The sequence below is a fragment of the Aplidium turbinatum genome, chromosome 4, assembly GCF_918807975.1.
Source record: "Aplidium turbinatum chromosome 4, kaAplTurb1.1, whole genome shotgun sequence".
In the NCBI taxonomy this organism is placed as follows: domain Eukaryota; kingdom Metazoa; phylum Chordata; class Ascidiacea; order Aplousobranchia; family Polyclinidae; genus Aplidium; species Aplidium turbinatum.
The window spans coordinates 26,305-44,273 of NC_137475.1; the positions used below are offsets into that span (position 1 = coordinate 26,305).

General features: G+C 38.2%; 1 protein-coding gene across 1 annotated transcript in view; it reads right to left on the reverse strand.

The window, feature by feature from the left end:
* LOC145768279 (myoferlin-like) overlaps nt 1–17,969 on the reverse strand; it is a 71,614-nt gene that overhangs the window by 9,290 nt on the left and 44,355 nt on the right. Inside the window, exons 34-42 of the mRNA XM_082579758.1 lie at nt 12,585–12,734; nt 11,394–11,570; nt 8,301–8,387; nt 8,050–8,215; nt 7,480–7,601; nt 3,496–3,600; nt 3,303–3,428; nt 965–1,054; nt 291–448 (exon numbers count right to left, since the gene is read on the reverse strand). Of these exons, the coding sequence (XP_082435884.1) occupies nt 291–448; nt 965–1,054; nt 3,303–3,428; nt 3,496–3,600; nt 7,480–7,601; nt 8,050–8,215; nt 8,301–8,387; nt 11,394–11,570; nt 12,585–12,734 (1,181 nt within the window). The remainder of the gene's footprint in view (nt 1–290; nt 449–964; nt 1,055–3,302; nt 3,429–3,495; nt 3,601–7,479; nt 7,602–8,049; nt 8,216–8,300; nt 8,388–11,393; nt 11,571–12,584; nt 12,735–17,969) is intronic.

Genomic DNA, 17,969 nt, shown 5'->3' on the forward strand with positions numbered 1-17,969 from the left:
ATTTTTATCAAACATAGGATTCTCAGGTGTATTTTTTGCTGGAAATAGATCGCCAAACGGTCTGTAAATGATAAAAGTCTTCACTGAGCCTAAGCTCAGCGACGATAAATGCAGAGAGCAACACATTTACTTTCCCACATGAAGCCAAGTCCTCGACCCTATCAATACGACGGCACCTACCATGCGGTAAGCAAACTGCAAGTTAGACACAACTGCTTGTAAAGGGAAGTACAAATCCTTCTTCAAATCTTTAGCGAAATTTCATAAAAAAATAAGCAAAATAAACCAACCTCCCAAACGTTGGTTCTAGAGTATTCGGGATGTGGTGCTCGCGATCGTTAATCCGCTTTTTTCCGACTTTGATTTTAAGATACGGATCAGCTAAGCCATTTGAATCTTGTGGTGCGAGTTCGAAACCTCGAACAACATAAACCCGAACTTTGATGTCCTGCGATCGACATTCAAAAAAATCAAGCAATGTATAACTCACAAGATTACTTAAATAGTGAAAAAAGTTGGTGGGAAGCACTTTGTTGAGAGAATTTATCGATTGGTTGGTCATAATAATCAATGTACGTAATACATTACTATCGTTGTTAATCATCTTACGTAATACATTACTATTGTTGTTAATCATCTTACGTAATACATTACTATTGTTGTTAATCACCTTACGTAATACATTACTACTGTTGTTAATCATCCTACGTAATACATTACTATTCTTGTTAATCATCCTACGTAATACATTACTATTGTTTAATGTATTGTTTAAAACAATGCTATTCAATCCTGTTAAGTTGTTGTCAGTCATCTGCTTATGGTACTGTATTTCAAAATTACCTCTCCCAAAGGAAGAATTTGAATAGGAATATGAAATGTCATAACAGGCCTACGATGTCATAAGCAAAAATAAAAAGGGTATTTCAGCATCCACAATAAACAAATTGTCGATCAAACGTACCACGGCATCAGTGGGAAGGAGTTTGGAGAAAAATCGCTGTGGCATCGGGGCATTTGGATCTGCTGGTAGCTCATAGATCTTGAATGCACCCTGGTTACAATATTTTTACCAAATGTTAGTTATATGTGTCCACTGTCCATTCAGTAAGGTTGCAAACGAGTTAAGTGTTAGCTGTATGTGTCCACTGTCCATTCAGTAAGGTTGCAAACGAGTTAAATGTTAGTTATATGTGTCCACTGTCCATTCAGTAAGGTTGCAAACGAGTTAAGTGTTAGTTATATGTGTCCACTGTCCATTCAGTAAGGTTGCAAACTAGTTAAGTGTTAGTTATATTTGTTCACTGTCTATTCAGTAAGGTTGCAAACGAGTTAAATGTTAGTTAGATGTGTCCACTGTCCATTCAGTAAGGTTGCAAACGAGTTAAATGTAACATAAATTAGATTAGTGGCAAACAATTGTGTGAAATAATTTCGATGAAAACAAATCTAATATAATATTTGTAAAACATACCCATGGCCACCTCGAGATGCGGCCTGATTTGTCACATTTTGCAGATTTTTATTACAGGTACTACTAGTGTTTGACTGACATTTTCTGAGATGTTTTTACTTTTTCCGTCTCCTAATGATATAAAAGCTTTTTGTTGTCTTGGGGAAGCAATAGAAAATGAGAAAAAGTAAGTTGAAAAATGCTGAATCAGACTGTTGTTGAAAAATTAACAGTCTGACTAAAATCTTCGAAATCAAATTTTCTTTGTTTTTCAACATGTGAAAATGTTAAAACTTATTGTGTCATCTGGGAAAAACAGTACAAAAAGCTTAAAAATACAATTTTTACAAATATTTATTCAAACATTTGCCCAAAGTTAGCAAAATCTGGAAAATCTGGAAGCAAAGACTGGAAATTTCTACAAAATGTGACAAATCAGGCCGTATCTTTAGGTAGCCATGACATACCATAAAAAGGTCAAACCAGCCTGAACTGCATTTTAAGTTCGAGCGCTATTATACTTTTTAAAAGTGCATCTTTTTCATCTAGACATCTGAAACCATCTTCAAGAACAAATATATTTTATCGTTTCAAATTTGTGAGGAGGAAGAAGATAAGTCTCAAAACGTCACAGATTGGTTTCTTGTGGAGACATCTGTTACTATCTAACTTGTGTTGCCGATGTTGATCATGTAAGTTTGCAGCAAATGGTGTTTATATTACGTTAAAGGCAACCGAAAAGGATCATGTAAACTTTAAAGGCATAGTAAATGAAATTTTCAAACGGAAATTAAGCATTAAAATGCGTAAACTGAACATTCAAGAATACATTTCAAAAAAAATTACCGAAAAAAAAATTGTTTTCAATAGCACTGGCAAGGCCCAACGTTCAATGTTTCATTTATTTTTATTTTTTTTCAAAATGACCAAAAAGTGCAAACACTGCTCGAGAATACGTCACTATAGACAGCAATATCAAAAGCCACGTTAACACTAACATCAGATCTGATGTTTTGAGCAAACTGTCTGTTGTTTTGATGTTGAAACCTGCTGTTTTGATGTACAATTGTACATACTTGCATACCCTACAGTTAAATCGCCGGCAGTAACAACTATTGCGCGATCAACTGATTGCTCGCCTACAGTGACGTAGACTGTACAGTCGCACGCTTCGCTGCTCACGCCTATTGTCGTTCTGAAAGCTCTGACAAAAGCGGGCGCGGAATGCTGATCAGACCGCAATGGGGCAAAATTTTTATTGAAAATCGTTTTATGGTAGCAAGTTAAACACAAAGAACGTGGAAAATCGCCAAGTCAGGTTTTTCCTTTACTATCCCTTTAACCATTATTTGAACCTATGTGACGCCATAACCATTTAATAAATAACATCACGATCTTTATTGATTCAATTATCATGACCTTATATACACATTAAAGGAGAAGGGCTCAAGCCCTCCCCCTGGCTACGCTACTACTCACTTTGGTGGCACACATGTGTTAACAAGACATTGCCATAACAGGGAAATATCAGTTTAAAAAACTATCGCTTAATTTTGTTCAACAATTCTCCGTGTGCTGCCTGAATTGACTTGATGCGCCACCGCGATTAGAGCATTGAAAATTGGGAAGCGTTGTACAACAATGCGGCCAATAAACCTACATGATTAAAGTGAATGTATTTGACCCATTTCTGACTATTTGTACGATCAGTGTTTGTGTCTTGGAAATTGTTTTCCACGGTCTATCAAGGAACATGTTTCGTCAGTCCCTTTCACCATCTAAATTAACTTACAATATCTCAATGTAAGTTGTGTTATTGGAGACTTAAAACTATTACATGAGATAATACCTTAAACTCTCCGGCGAAATCAGGCTCTTCATCTTCTTCTGGCTTTCCCCTGCTCAACTTGAATGTTTCAATAAAATCGTAGAAATAATTGAAGTCTTCCTGCTTTTCCAGCTCATTCTTGTAAATCTGCGACAGCTTCAAGGTTTACAACCAGATCAAACAAACAACCAAAACTTGTTTCAAGATAAACTACCTTGATAAGATCGAGGCCGAGCGACATGTAATCTCCACATTTTCCACTATCTCCAATCGAAGCGTAATACTTTGACCACCAGTCTATCTCATCCTTCCGCACTGTCTGGAAAATATTTTCTAAAGTTTGTCGCAGAAGAAAAAAGTGTGAACTCTTTGTGAATATTTTAACCCAAAACAAAACATTTTATTTAGCTTATAAGGGGATTGGAAAGGGTTTAATTTTCTACATGCAAATACTTTTCCACTATAAAAAAAACAAGGATTTTTGTTTTTTCTGATCTGTTTTTCAACAGTAACTTGTTAAAATTTTTAAATTGTGTTCGACTTGATTGCGCATTTACTGCGTATTTCTACATCCAAAGATATTACCCGAGACTGTAACAACTAAATACACAACCTTTTGTTGGTTTATAAACGATAAAAATGCTTCCGTTTAACGAAGTGAGACAAATTAAAATAAAAAAAGCTCACATATTGAAAGATTAAAAGTAGGGCAAAAAATGGAACAAAGTCTTGAACTTCAGTGTCATATTTGCATCCATCATCACCATTGTTCATGCGATCAGTTACAAAAGTGTTGACAAACCAAGAAACAGTAAAATAAAAATAGTCAACAAAACAAAAAGAAACAAAAAAAAGTGAAATGCTTGAATCTTGATAATTTAATTACTTCTTCATCCATAGCTGAACTGCTTAATCAGAGAAGCATGATTGGTTGCGCTGTTGGGGAAGCACTTTATGCTTACGTTTTATCAACCACCTTCCTAAAAACTTTTGTTTGATATATCACTGTTCAACATCAATTCTAAATGTTGCATCCTCTAATACTCTGCTTCTCTTGGAAGAGTGAATCAACTTGTCCTTTCCAAAACATGCTAACTAACCCTTACCCTAACAAAAATGAAATGTAAATTTCGCCTGCCAATGATATGCGTCAAATATTGAGGATGCATTGTTTCAATGCTAATCCAATTCAGAAAAGCTGAAAAGTTTTTTTTTAAGTCTATTGTAATGCCCACAGATGGACGTGGTCTTGATCTTTAAGATCATCAAATCTTGCCCATCTTTGGTAAGACTGTAGATAATTATTTTTAAGACAACCTTTAAAAACAATAAAAAGCTACTGCCCTCCCTCCCAGGTGAAGCATTTTGAGCTAAGGTAGCACAGATTGATCACCGCCTCGTTTGTTGCCGCCGGGCAAGCAAACAACATTTCGCCTGTGTTACTGAAACACCTAGTATCTGGATAGCAGAAGCTTTCACAGTAGATACGCCATGTTTTCAAATAAATTACTGCAGAGTTTTAAGCGTTTATTTGGTTGCAGTAGTCATTGTGGCAACATCGGCTGTGCCAGCAACTAGTGAACGGATCCAAGCGTCTCAGATCTGTGCAGAATATTTATGTTCTTCTATGCATTTAACGCTGTGAGCTCGCACTCAGCCTTTTGTCGACGGGACTTGGGACAAACTATCTGCTTCACTGCAACAACTACGCTTGACCTGATAAACGTTTTAGGCAACTGAGGAAAACAATTTGTGAGGATCGCCAAACTTCTGCTGAAATGTGAAAATTAAACGTATCTGTGGCTGATTGATAGAACGACAAATGGAGAATGAAAATCTAAAACAACTAGACTCCGTTCCTTTACCCTCGTCATTACAACCACCTCATTGTCCTGCTGAGGATGGAGTGGTGCGACTCAAACAAGTTTTTCAGCTCCACGATACATCAAGTAGATGTTATGACCCAAGTAAATGTTAAAACCAAAGTAAATGTTAAGACATAAGTAGCATTTAATCGTTGTGCTAAGATTATTCGCGATTGTGGCAGCGACACGCACACCTCAAACCACATCATCTATGACTACACCGAACTTCGTTTAAGCGCAACTGGTAGGGATGTTGTGGAGAACGAGATATTGACTATACTCTCAAAAGGCTAGACCTTCGACCTTAGGAAGCTCAAGCAAAGACATTAACTCCCAAGGTCAATACATTAGACTACAACACCAACTATCTCCCTAACCCTACAACACCAACTATCTCCCTAACCCTACAACACCAACTATCTCCCTAACCCTACAACACCAACTATCTCCCTAACCCTGCAACACCAACTATCTCCCTAACCCTACAACACCAACTATCTCCCTAACCCTACAACACCAACTATCTCCCTAACCCTACAACACCAACTATCTCCATAACCCTACAACACCAACTATCTCCCTAACCCTGACCCTACAACACCAACTATCTCCCTAACCCTGACTCTACAACACCAACTATCTCCCTAACCCTGACCCTACAGCACCAACTATCTCCCTAACCCTGACCCTACAACACCAACTATCTCCCTAACCCTGACCCTACAGCACCAACTATCTCCCTAACCCTGACCCTACAACACCAACTATCTCCCTAACCCTGACCCTACAACACCAACTATCTCCCTAACCCTGACCCTACAACACCAACTATCTCCCTAACCCTGACCCTACAACACCAACTATCTCCCTAACTCTGACCCTACAACACCAACTATCTCCCTAACCCTGACCCTACAACACCAACTATCTCCCTAACCCTGACCCTACAACACCAACTGTCTCCCTAACCCTGATCCTACAACACCATCTATCTCCCTAACCCTGACCCTACAACACCAACTATCTCCCTAACCCTGACCCTACAACACCAACTATTTCCCTAACCCTGACCCTACAACACCAACTATCTCCCTAACCCTGACCCTACAACACCATCTATCTCCCTAACCCTGACCCTACAACACCAACTATCTCCCTAACCCTGACCCTACAACACCAACTATCTCCCTAACCCTGACCCTACAACACCAACTATCTCCCTAACCCTGACCCTACAACACCAACTATCTCCCTAACCCTGATCCTACAACACCAACTATCTCCCTAACCCTGACCCTAATCCTAACCAATTTACAATGAAACAGAAAAACGCACAAAAACAAAATGATTTACAAAAAATAAATCTCCGTTAATTATTGCACGCCTTGAAAATGGTATTTGAAATAAAAATATGAAAACAAAACTTAAAAGTAAGTGATAAAAAATGTAAATGAATCACACTAACCGATTTATAGGCGGATTTCTTCCTGAAAACCTTTCAAGGTAAATGATTGATTGTGAAAATCAATATACTCAGACTAAAAAACCCTCTGGAAGCTTAGTTACGCCACTGAGACATACTTGAAGATTTGAATCATTTACACAGGCCCGGTCACATAGTTTGACAGAGTTAAGTTTCCGATTGTTAAAACATTAATGTTTCTGAGTTTTTCCGTCCACTAGGTGCCGTTGATTGGAAATTGTTCTTCAAATGCGATGTTCAAGCGCACACTCCGAAAATCGAACCAGTGTCGTGGGGTCTTACAGTTGCTTAATTTGCTGGCCCGGCTTATTGTCTACAACAGTATAAGCTATCCGCAAGGATAGATTTTATTGGATGCTCTGAATAAGTTTAAGCGAATTTATCTTTAGTGGAGCATCACGTCTTCCTTCGATGCATTTAAGGCAAAGTTAGGTTCTGTGTTAACCTTAGATAGCTGTTCAAAATTAGCTTTGAATTGCAGCATCCTCCGTGTTTGAAGATGGCTATTGGGCGAATTTGATTAGGTTTCAAAATTGAGATGAATTGATTTGAAAGGTTTTAAGTTGTGGCAATGAGAAGGTTAAGTCTAAAGTCCATAACGTTGACGGCTGCTACCGAGCGTAGGTTAAGCTGTGCATAGCCCACGCATGTATGCACATTTGCACAAGCCACATTTTGCAACACGCAGTGCGACAGAAAAAAAGATGGTTCTCATTCGACTTTAGCACTTTATTGTTGCCAGCTATTCAAGTATCTCGATAATATTTCAGTGACGATAATTTACAAAACACAAAACGTTAATAACGGAACTGCAATTGTTTGCTGCAGTCAAAGAAGGTGGTAAACTTACTGTTTTTAATCTGCCGAAGAAGCCACTGGACGCCTTTGGCTTTTCGGTTGGCTTCTCAACTTCGATTTCTACTCCTTTTGACTCTATTCGTGACACAACTGGAAACCCATTTTCTTCTTCGTCTGGTTGAAATTATTTTCGTTGAAATACAAAGTTATTTTTACGTGCCTGTTGCGATTATGACATACAGAAAAGATAAGTTTAAAATCAATTTCGAGGTTGTATATCATGAATCATGATTACAATTAAGACTCCAGTGAACTTTGTTGTTAGGCAGTTTGATATATTGTTGATGGTAAAGCAGTTTGAGGAATACAACGAGACGTTAAACGTTCTACAATTAGTTTCGTGATGCAAAAATAACGTTTTCATTGTTTTCGATTAATTTGCCAAGTAATATGTTTTTATGCATTGTGATGTCACTATTACTGCAGACGATGAATCTTTTCAGTCAGAACGGTTAGGATTGCCATTTTTTCTTGTCAAACGTTTGGTGCAGGTGAGTGTTACATACTCGTCGGATTGTGCGATGGAATTATGGCTTTGCATTTAAACGATCCGCCCACTCACCGTATCCTTCGTCACTTTGCTCTATCTTGTCTTGGATTGGATCGATGCGGTACTTTGTGACGTTGGTGATAATGTGTTGGCCAACAGTTGGTCGACGTCCAAACTTTCGATTGTCTTTTACTCGAATTACAATTGGTGGGAAATACAGCTGATCCACAGGAAGGTTCTAGAATATAAACTTAGTTATGTCACAATGGACGGACTGCATTTTATTGAACTTTGACAAAAAGTTATTATAATAAACTACATACCGCAGTTGCAAAATACAATGGTTGGGAAAAATTTGGATTTTTCTTCAAACTTTTGATGATCTTGGTCTTGATTTCCACATCTCCAACCTAAAGCATGAATCACTAAGTAATCGTAAAACTCTTCAATACAAACATACTGCAACATCACCAACCTAAAGCATGAATTAATAAGTAATCGTAAAACTCTTCAATACAAACGCACTGCAACATCACCAACCTATAGCATGAATTAATAAGTAATCGTAAAACTCTTCAATACAAACGCACTGCAACATCACCAACCTAAAGCATGAATTATTAAGTAATCGTAAAACTCTGCAGTACAAACACACTGCGACATCACCAACCTAAAGCATGAATTAATAAGTAATCGTAACACTCTTCAATACAAACATACTGCAACATCTCCAACCTAAAGCATGAATCAATGAGTAATCGTAATCATTTTCAGTACAAAGATACTGCGACATCACCAACCTAAAGCATGAATCAATGAGTAATCGTAAACATTTTCAGTACAAAGATACTGCGACATCCCCAATTCCCCAACCTAAAGCATGAATCAATAATTAATCGTAAAACTCATTAATAAAAACACACTGCAACATCACCAACTTAAAGCATGAATCAATAAGTAATCATAAAACTCTTTTAGTAAATACTTTTTCGTATGTTGTGGTTGTCAAATATTCGTGAGCGAAGTTTTCCAAAAGCGGTGCTAGCACAATTTTAACGATGTTGTATTTCATCCTGAAGGTCAACGCTGTCTGAAATTTCACTTCTGAGGTAACAGAAGTGTTTCACATTCTTTAGAGGTCTACCATCAAGAAGGATTTCTGGCAGAGCACAGGTACGATCTTTAAGAAGTGGTTGAAAGGGGACCTGAGTCTTAATAATATTAACGCTAAGTCCAAGCCTCTTGTATGCTTGGTGGAAAGCATTCAGAATCTGCTGTAGGTGGTTTTCACTCAGTGCTGCTACACAGTTATCATAGGCATATTGAAATTCCATATTGATACTCCGTGTTGTAATCTTTTATTTACTTTTTAAAAAAAGTACTAGTTGCTGAATAGGATAGCCCGAATGTTTCAATTAAACTCTGAATATCCTTACAATAAACCAGAGTATTTTCATTACTAAAAGATTTTATAAATTCTGTCCCTTTGTAGCGGTACCATGCAAAAGCTGTAGGCTACCATTTTCAAGAAGTCGGTTCGTTTAATCGTGACACCTATTTTTGTGCAGCTTATTTGAGAGATTTAACTCTCTTGTGAGATCATTCAGCTAGGTTTTCTTGGGAGATTCGCCTTAGGAGAGTCATAGTTCATCTCTTCTTGATAGTACTTTCGATTACCTGCACTTATCTTAAATTGTGATGAACTTTACATCTCTGTTGGAGGATTTGGTACAGAAATTCCATGCAGGTCTTGTTGTTGACTGATTTTAAATTTGTTTCTTTTGTTAAACCTGTTAATGTTCACCATACAAAAATAACAATCATTGTGATGGTCTTCTTGCTCCTTCCATAGCATGGAGACGCTAAAAGGAAGGCTTTTGAGTTTTTCCGGTAGCGTACGTTTCTTTATATTTATTGTTATGCAGCATCTGTCACGTACAATCGTAAACTCTCCATAAATACAACAGAATGAAACCTTAACCTTAAAACTAGTTCAAAAACCTTGATCTCATAGAATTTTTTTTTTATGCTAACCAGTGTAAGTAACCCTAAAATGCATAAAACCATTCAGTACAAACATAGGCTAGTGCAGTTACTCAGAGTTAATTCAATAATGTGGAGCTTTATCAGTTGACAGATATACTTTCTGCAAAGACTAACAACCAAATTTCTAGATACCAAGCAGATGTTGAGACCAAAGTAGATGTTGAGACTAAAGTAGCTTATATTTTAATCGTTGAAACCAAAGCAGTGACAAGTGACATTGGCCACAAGATCACTCCCCTGGGTCAACAAAGCAATGGTCGGAACACGGAAATTTTCTTTGTTTGACACTCTGCAAAGTTATTCATGCCATGTTCCCCACTATCGTTGAAGTGCATACCTAAAGGTCTGTAGGTTGCTTGCTGTTCTAATTAATGCCAGTGATGCAATACTTTATTTGGAATATTCCTTATTGTGTTGAGTTAATATTAATCATGTTAAAAGCATAACGACAGCTTATGAGTGATGTTTTATTTTAATCTTTAGTGACATGTCAAAGGGAAAGTAGATTGCAATTCGCATTCAGAACGATATGTAGCCTGTTGAACACGAGGGATAACCTCTGTGTGTAAGTAGTGGGTATAAACACCTTTCAATTGATCTGTAAACAACTACTTGGTGCAAATGAGTTTGACAAAATTGAATTAAGATGAGCATTAACTTTCAGCGTCTTTGTGAAAGCACCAACCTGCTGTGCAGCTAACACTCGGCATTGTGTGAAAGAAACATAAATAGCATTGAAAATGAAAATTTTGGGCATGTTTTGTTTCCTCAGAGAACAATTAGCAAAAAGAACATGTCTTCTTTACGGAGGACCTACAGTATGGTAGTCATGCTTTTGTGTAGCTTTTTAAAGATTTTCCGTAAGTTAAATACAAAGCACAGAGCATCGCACGAAACCTCTACAATGTGAAGGGTATATGGTGTGTTTTAAAATTGCTGGTTGATTCTTTTACCAAGTTTGTTGATGTGTGTTGTTCCAGGTCTGGGCGCCCACGCACATTTTCAATGTTTCAATAAATATTCTTGACAGGATATTTGGGGGTACCTTCATTGCCGTCTTTGGTATCTCCATGCAACACACCATCCAAAGTCTTTCCACCATCCCGAGGTGAGAACAGAAGGAAGGCCTTTGTGACTTCATGAAGGTTTTGCTCATTAATTATAAAGTTGAATACATAAGTAAAGGCCACTTTGCAATCAACTGTCAATTCTTTACAACCAAACCATCACAATCTTCATCGCTGCTTTCGATCAACTTTGCTTTGGCTACGTCATATCCACGTCATACTCATCAACCTCTCATTTGTAATAATGTTTTAGTTTCATAAGCATGACTGTTCATGAGATAGTACAACCATACAAGCTACTACCTGGATTAGCACACTCGGGGTATCGACGGCAAGAAGTTGGTAAGGTTGCATGTTTCGTACTCCCCATATAAGGAACTCCAGTGCTGTCCTCTGTAGGACGGGTCGGATTCCATATGGAACCATGTGCAGGTCTTTACGCCGTGGAGGAGGAAGAGGCATCTCCTGCTTTTCGTGTTTCTGAAGCGTTACAAGATACAATATGGGTAGAGAGGTAACCTTTTTAAACCATAAACAGACATAACCCAGCAACAACACTGCATTTAACATTATAAATACAAAAAGAATAGGCTAAGCTAACGTTTTCGGCTAATCATACAGCTCTTTCCAAGCCTATAAGAAAATTATTTTTATTAAGAAATACTAAAGAATAATGCATTATCGCAACAAAATATGGACAAATCTAAACATTTGAGAAATTTGCTTAACTTTGTCACACAAAATGATAACAGAAAATTACGCAGCACAACGGGTCAAGTATTTGAGATTATTTGCTGAAATTAGCAATTATTTACTGGCGGAGCTTCTTATCTTTTAACAGTTTTTGATTGAATTGTCACGTCTTGTGCTTCTCGTATTTTTACTTTGTTTGTGCCACTATCTCGTGCTGTGCTTCTGTCCATCTTGCGTAATCTGCTTGAGTTCTTTTCTGAACAAATTAATTAATTTTATCTCTCAAATACTTGACCCGTTGTGCTGCGTAATATTCAGTAATCATTTTGTGTGAGCCAGTTAAGCAAGTTTCACAAATGTTTAGATTTGTCCATATTTTTGTTGTGATAATGTATTATTCTTTAGTATTTCTTTTTAAAAATATTTTTCTTATAGGCTTGAAAAGGGCTGTATGACTAGCCGAAAACGTTCGCTTATTGTTTTTGTTTTTATAATGTTAAATGCAGTGTTGTCGCTGGGTTATGTCTGTTTATGATTACAAGATAATAAACAAACCAAGATGATAAACAAACCAAGATAATAAACAAACTTATCCTACGAGATCCGTTTTCGATGAGTCTATCCTTTCAAAATTGAATGTTTTACCTCTTTATTGTGCAAAATGCAACATAATCAAGTACACAGAGCTGTTGATAATGTCATAGCGCATTCAAAAGATAGGCCTACTGATGCACAAAAATCTGGTAACTTTAAGATATTAAGTTATGCAATTCTAAATTTAACAAAAAGATTAAAAATAACCAGATAAAGCTCAAATGCGGCGAGGATGCTTCCGGCAGTCTGAACTCCTTTCGCTACATCCAACCACCTCAGTCGTGCACGTTGGTCGTCGTTGGCATAAAACTTGAGTACTGGTTTTCCTTTGGTCCGACCCATAAACTCGATGTTTCCCTAGAAGAGCAGTTAATGTAACTTTGATATAAAATGTGATTTTTGAAAAGTTTAAATAAAATTATTAACAACAGTCTGCAACGTTGTAGCCATGACCAGACTGACAAAAAATCACTCTTTCCACTGATAACTATAAATCAACAAAAATCTGACTTTGGCATTGTCAAAACTAGACTAGGTATCCCACCATTCTTTATACTAACTACGTAACACAAACAGTAACCAAAATACAAATATTGTCACATTGCATGCCACCCATTCAATAAATATGCAAAACATTAAAGTCACAGACATTGTTAAATTATATCTACATATTCCATTGAAATATTTTAAACATAATTTGTGAGGTGAAACACACAAATGTTTGTCATGTAGGCAGCAAGTCCTTTTTGAAACAGAGCTTTGTTATGAACGAAATAGAACGTTTGTATTGTAGAATACAATAATTACAAACATAAAACTTTAAAACGTGAAACGGTTTTGGTAAAATTTCAACTCAGCAAGAATGACCATACCAACGTCGACAACATGAAAACAACAACATAGCCTTCCAGGCTTCTTGAAGCTAAACCTCAGTAAATATGATGTTAGCCTACCCATTATACATGTATCATCCATGAGTTGCAGTTTACCGATGACAATGTCATACCTGCCTGGACTCCTGATGATCTCCAAATGATAGCCACTACTTACAACAACTCTTATGAGAATTTTGAAATGGAAGTCAGTACTGATAAAACTAAGATACTCAACCAAACGCCACCCGAACACACCTCCCCAGAGATTAATATCAACAAAAGACCTCTAGGTCAGTGGTTCCCAAACTTTTTCTATTCATGTACCATTTAGCAGTTTCATACAGTGCACGCGTAGCCTACCAACAACGACGCTACAACCAGAAAATCTCAAAAATGTACAATAAAAGGCAAGAAAGTTTAACAAATTTTAGCACAGCGCTTCAAGACTAAAAATTTGAATATTAGACTAAATATAATTACAGTAAGCTATTGAGCTGTCAGATTATAGTAGAATACCAATAAATAGGGTGCACTACTAGTGCCACTATCAGTAGCAACATTGAAAACTGAAAAGTTTTGGCTTTTCTGTTAAACGACCTAGGTCAGAGGTTCTCAAAGTGTGCGTCGCCACGCTCTTGGTGCGTAGTTTTAATTTTTCAAGGGCGTCACACAATGATTCCGTTTCGTATCTAAACTCAATTGCACAATAAAGCGCTCACAGATATTGTTATCCCCTGACATGTGCATGAGAACTCATCATTGCGAAACTGTAGCAAATGCTTCTGGTTTAACAATCACATAGCGCAATTCTAAATTCATTTCGTCGCGCGACAAATAAAGGCTAGAGAGAGACACAAATAAATAAAAATTACTGAAATTCCTATCGCTGAGTAAGTCGCAAGTCCAATAAAGATTTTCGAAAACGTCGCAACGAAAAAAGTTTAAAAACTACTGACCTAAATGTTGCGTCATAAACGCTTGAATCTCCTACGAATAACATTGATTATGACACAGTATTGCACATTGAGTAATTTGAAAGTTTGCGCAAATTGTATTCAGTTATTTTACTTTAACTGCTGTCAACCGTGGACGTCCACGTGTCAACTTCAGTGAGTTTCTCGCTTACCATCTGAAAGACCTTCGCGTACCACTAGTGGTACGCGTACCACAGTTTGGGAACCCCTGCTCTACGTGAAGTAGACCACTTCTCTTACTTCGGAAGCCTACTACCAACATTTGCAAAGGATATTGAACATCGCATAACAGCAGGACATTCTTCTTCTTTCGTATGAGAGGTTGGTTTTTGAACTACGTTTCATTGAGGTCAAATGTCCGGGCATTCTTCCAGCAGCCACTTGATTGTAGAGTCCTCCAGCGGCAGACCAACTGCCCTTGGTGGAGTAAACGTCGGGCAATGGTAGAGGATGTGGTTTTCTATCTGTTCCTCTGCACCACAGTTGCATGCCGCAGGTGCTGATGGGTCCCATTTGTGCATCAATGATGCGAAGCGCCCAACACCCGTGCGGAGTCGGATCAGCCGTACCCAGGCAGGTCGGCTGAGAGTCTTTCCTGGTGGCACAGGTCCAGCGTCGGGGACAAAGGTGTGGAGTCTGGAGGTGTTGTGTGTCCACTCTTCTTGCCAGGTATTGGTGATCTAGGATGAGACAGTGGTGTAGTGCTCCAGCAAGGATTGTGCTTGAACAACAATCGGGCTTCTCGATTTGAGGTGTTTTTTTATTGCCCGTCTGGTGATGTAGCTGTGAAGCCCGTGGTGTAGGTCCAGTGATCGGCGAGCCAGGGAAAGTGTGGCAGCTCTGTGGCGAAGCTCGGCAGGGGCGATGCCTGAAATAACTGGTAAAAACTCAGTAGGTGTAGGTTTTAGGCATCCCGATACAATACGCAAGGCGTCGTTGATGGGTTTGTCAAGCAGGTGAGTATGTGCACTACGACACCATACAGGGGTGCAGTATCCCGCGGTGGAATGTACAAGAGCCAGGGTTGTTGTGCGCAGAGATGTTGTTGTCGCACCCCAGTTCGTCCCTGCCAGTCGACAAGCAGGACATTGTGCCTATGGAAGACATAATCATCGTGTTTTCAATAACCATGCTATATCTATCCGCACAAAAACTATGGTCTTCCGGGCAGTTGCTCTCTCCACTCTTCTCTATGCTTGTGAAACCTGGACAGTATACCGCTGTGACATCAAATGTCTTGAAAACTTTCAGCAGAGGAAACTGAGGAAAATGCTAGGCAGTTAGGCACTTGCTGGGAGGATCGTCTCACCAACAATGCAATCCTCGATCGTGCGAGGTTGCCCAGTTTAGAAGCCACCATATTGTAACACCGCCTTCGCTGGACAGGGCATGTCATGCAGATGGACTCTACGAGGTTTCCCCTAATAATGCTGTATTTAGCACTGGCAAAAGACCCCCGAAAGACCAAAAATTCGTAACAAAGATAAGCTGAAAGTCTCCCTCAACCATGCAAACATCAATCTATAATTATCGGAACAACTTGCTAGCAACAGGTCACTCTGGAAGAAGAGAACCATGGAAGGCACTGAATTTTTCGATAAAAACTGAAAAACATAATACTCAGGAAAAACGAAACATTAGAAAAGAAAAGCTAAAACAACCACGTTCCCCACCCTCCATACAATGTGACTTTTGCTCACGCCTATTCCATCATACATTGGACTTCCAAAGCTACATCCGCCATCATCAACCAAAGCCAAATCCAACTTGAAAACAAAATCAAAGCTCGTATACGGGCTTACATGGATGACGATGGATGGTGTTAATTCCACAAAGAGTGATCAATACCAAGCGATTTATAAACAATATGGCAGTATTTTCGAACGAAGATAATAGTTTAAAAATTACGTCATTCACAAGTCCTCGTATGTCTAAAAAGTCCAATGCATGACTGGCAGGCACGACCGCAACGATAACATGTGAAGCCTACAACCGGTGATGGAGAATTCTGACGGTTTTGTCTATTGCGACGCTTTTCCTGTTGATTGGCGATACGCGTTTCTTCATACTTGAAGACGGTCTCATGCACAGTGAGCCTCCACGCATCTCTATCTTCAGCAAGATTTATCCAATGTCTAGCGTCTAAGTTGCATAATTTCAGTAATTTTTAGGGTGTCTTTGAAGCGCTTCCTGGGGTCACCAACATTGCGGTGGCCTGTAGAAAGCTCTCCAAACAAAGTGATCTTGGGGAGTCTGTGATTCTCTATCCTGGAAACAGGGCCGACCCAACGTAGTTGTCTTTTTAGCAGAGATGATCCAGTGCTAGAGATAAACGCCGGTTAAAAGACTTCAGTGTCTGGGACATGTTTGCTTCAGTGAATGTTCAGAATATATCCTAGCTAACGCTGGTGAAAACGTTCCGAGAGTCTTACATACTAGCGATATAGCACCCAGTATCTTGATCCATAAAGGAAAAATGTTAAAACGACTGCCTCATATATTACAATAACATTACAAAGTCACAGAGATACACAAAAACGTACTTTTTGTGGTTTTTCAAGAATGACAAACAACATCAAGTTAATTACGAAATATTTTCGCCAATGCAGCGATGGATAGCTTTGCTGACTGTGAATGGGAACGATCAGTGACTGGAGACATCAACCAATCTTTCAATGTACTTTCACTGGTCCAACACGCCAACCTCAGCATGGAGTTACTGGTCCAAAGATGCTTCACCAAAAGATAGCAAAGCAACAAATTAAAACCCAAAAACATCGAACGTAACAGTTTCAGTTCATGCTCAACGACGATTTACAAAAGTAAACGAAGTAGTTTACTTTGTCGAACAACAGATTGGCAAAAAATGAATAACCAATCAACCACACAACAACTATAAAAATATGAAATTACGTGAACAGGTGTCTTTGAGTTATGATCTTCTTTGGTCATTACTGCTTCATTCGCCTATGTCAGAGGAAGCAATTAAATAATTCATTAGTTTTCATTAGAGAATGTTGACCAATTACGTAAGTGATGAAATGTTACGCATGAGGGGTTGTTACTTTCATGATCCCATAGACCAGTCATTCAAATTGAAAATTGTAGATTTGCGTGAGTTCGAACCCCGTAGTTGGCATACATACAAGATGACACACCTGACATAATATTATGAGGGTGGCAGTTGTGCTGAAAACGCGATTTATAAAACACTGTGATGTATTTTATTAATCTCTTTGTTGATTTATCTTGGAATATTTTCAGCAACAAATTCCTTTCAGTTTGTTGCAGCAGCACAGGTTTCTGCAGCTGCGCAGGTTCCACTTACTTCATCCCAAACAACTAGAACGTTTTTTGCCTTGCCCTGTCGAACGAGGTTGTGTGAGACAACAAATTTACTAAATACATGTTGAAATCGATTTCTTGCTTTGTCTGGTTTAACGATTGTAATCATAAGCTAACAAAACCTAATCTTTTCAGGCCATGATAACATAATGCCATTACCGTGATTCCTTTTTTTCCATTGTAAATTTATCGTAATTTTCCTGCCCTCAACTGTGATACATTTTATGTAAACATGAGCTACACAAATAGCGGAGATATTGCTTTGTTACATAGTGAAACAGCAATGAACAACATTTTTCAACAAACTGTAAAAATTAATATATACAGGATGATCAAGCCATAAGTGCAGACATATATTTATTGAAATAACAGTACATCCAAACAGGAAAAAATTTACA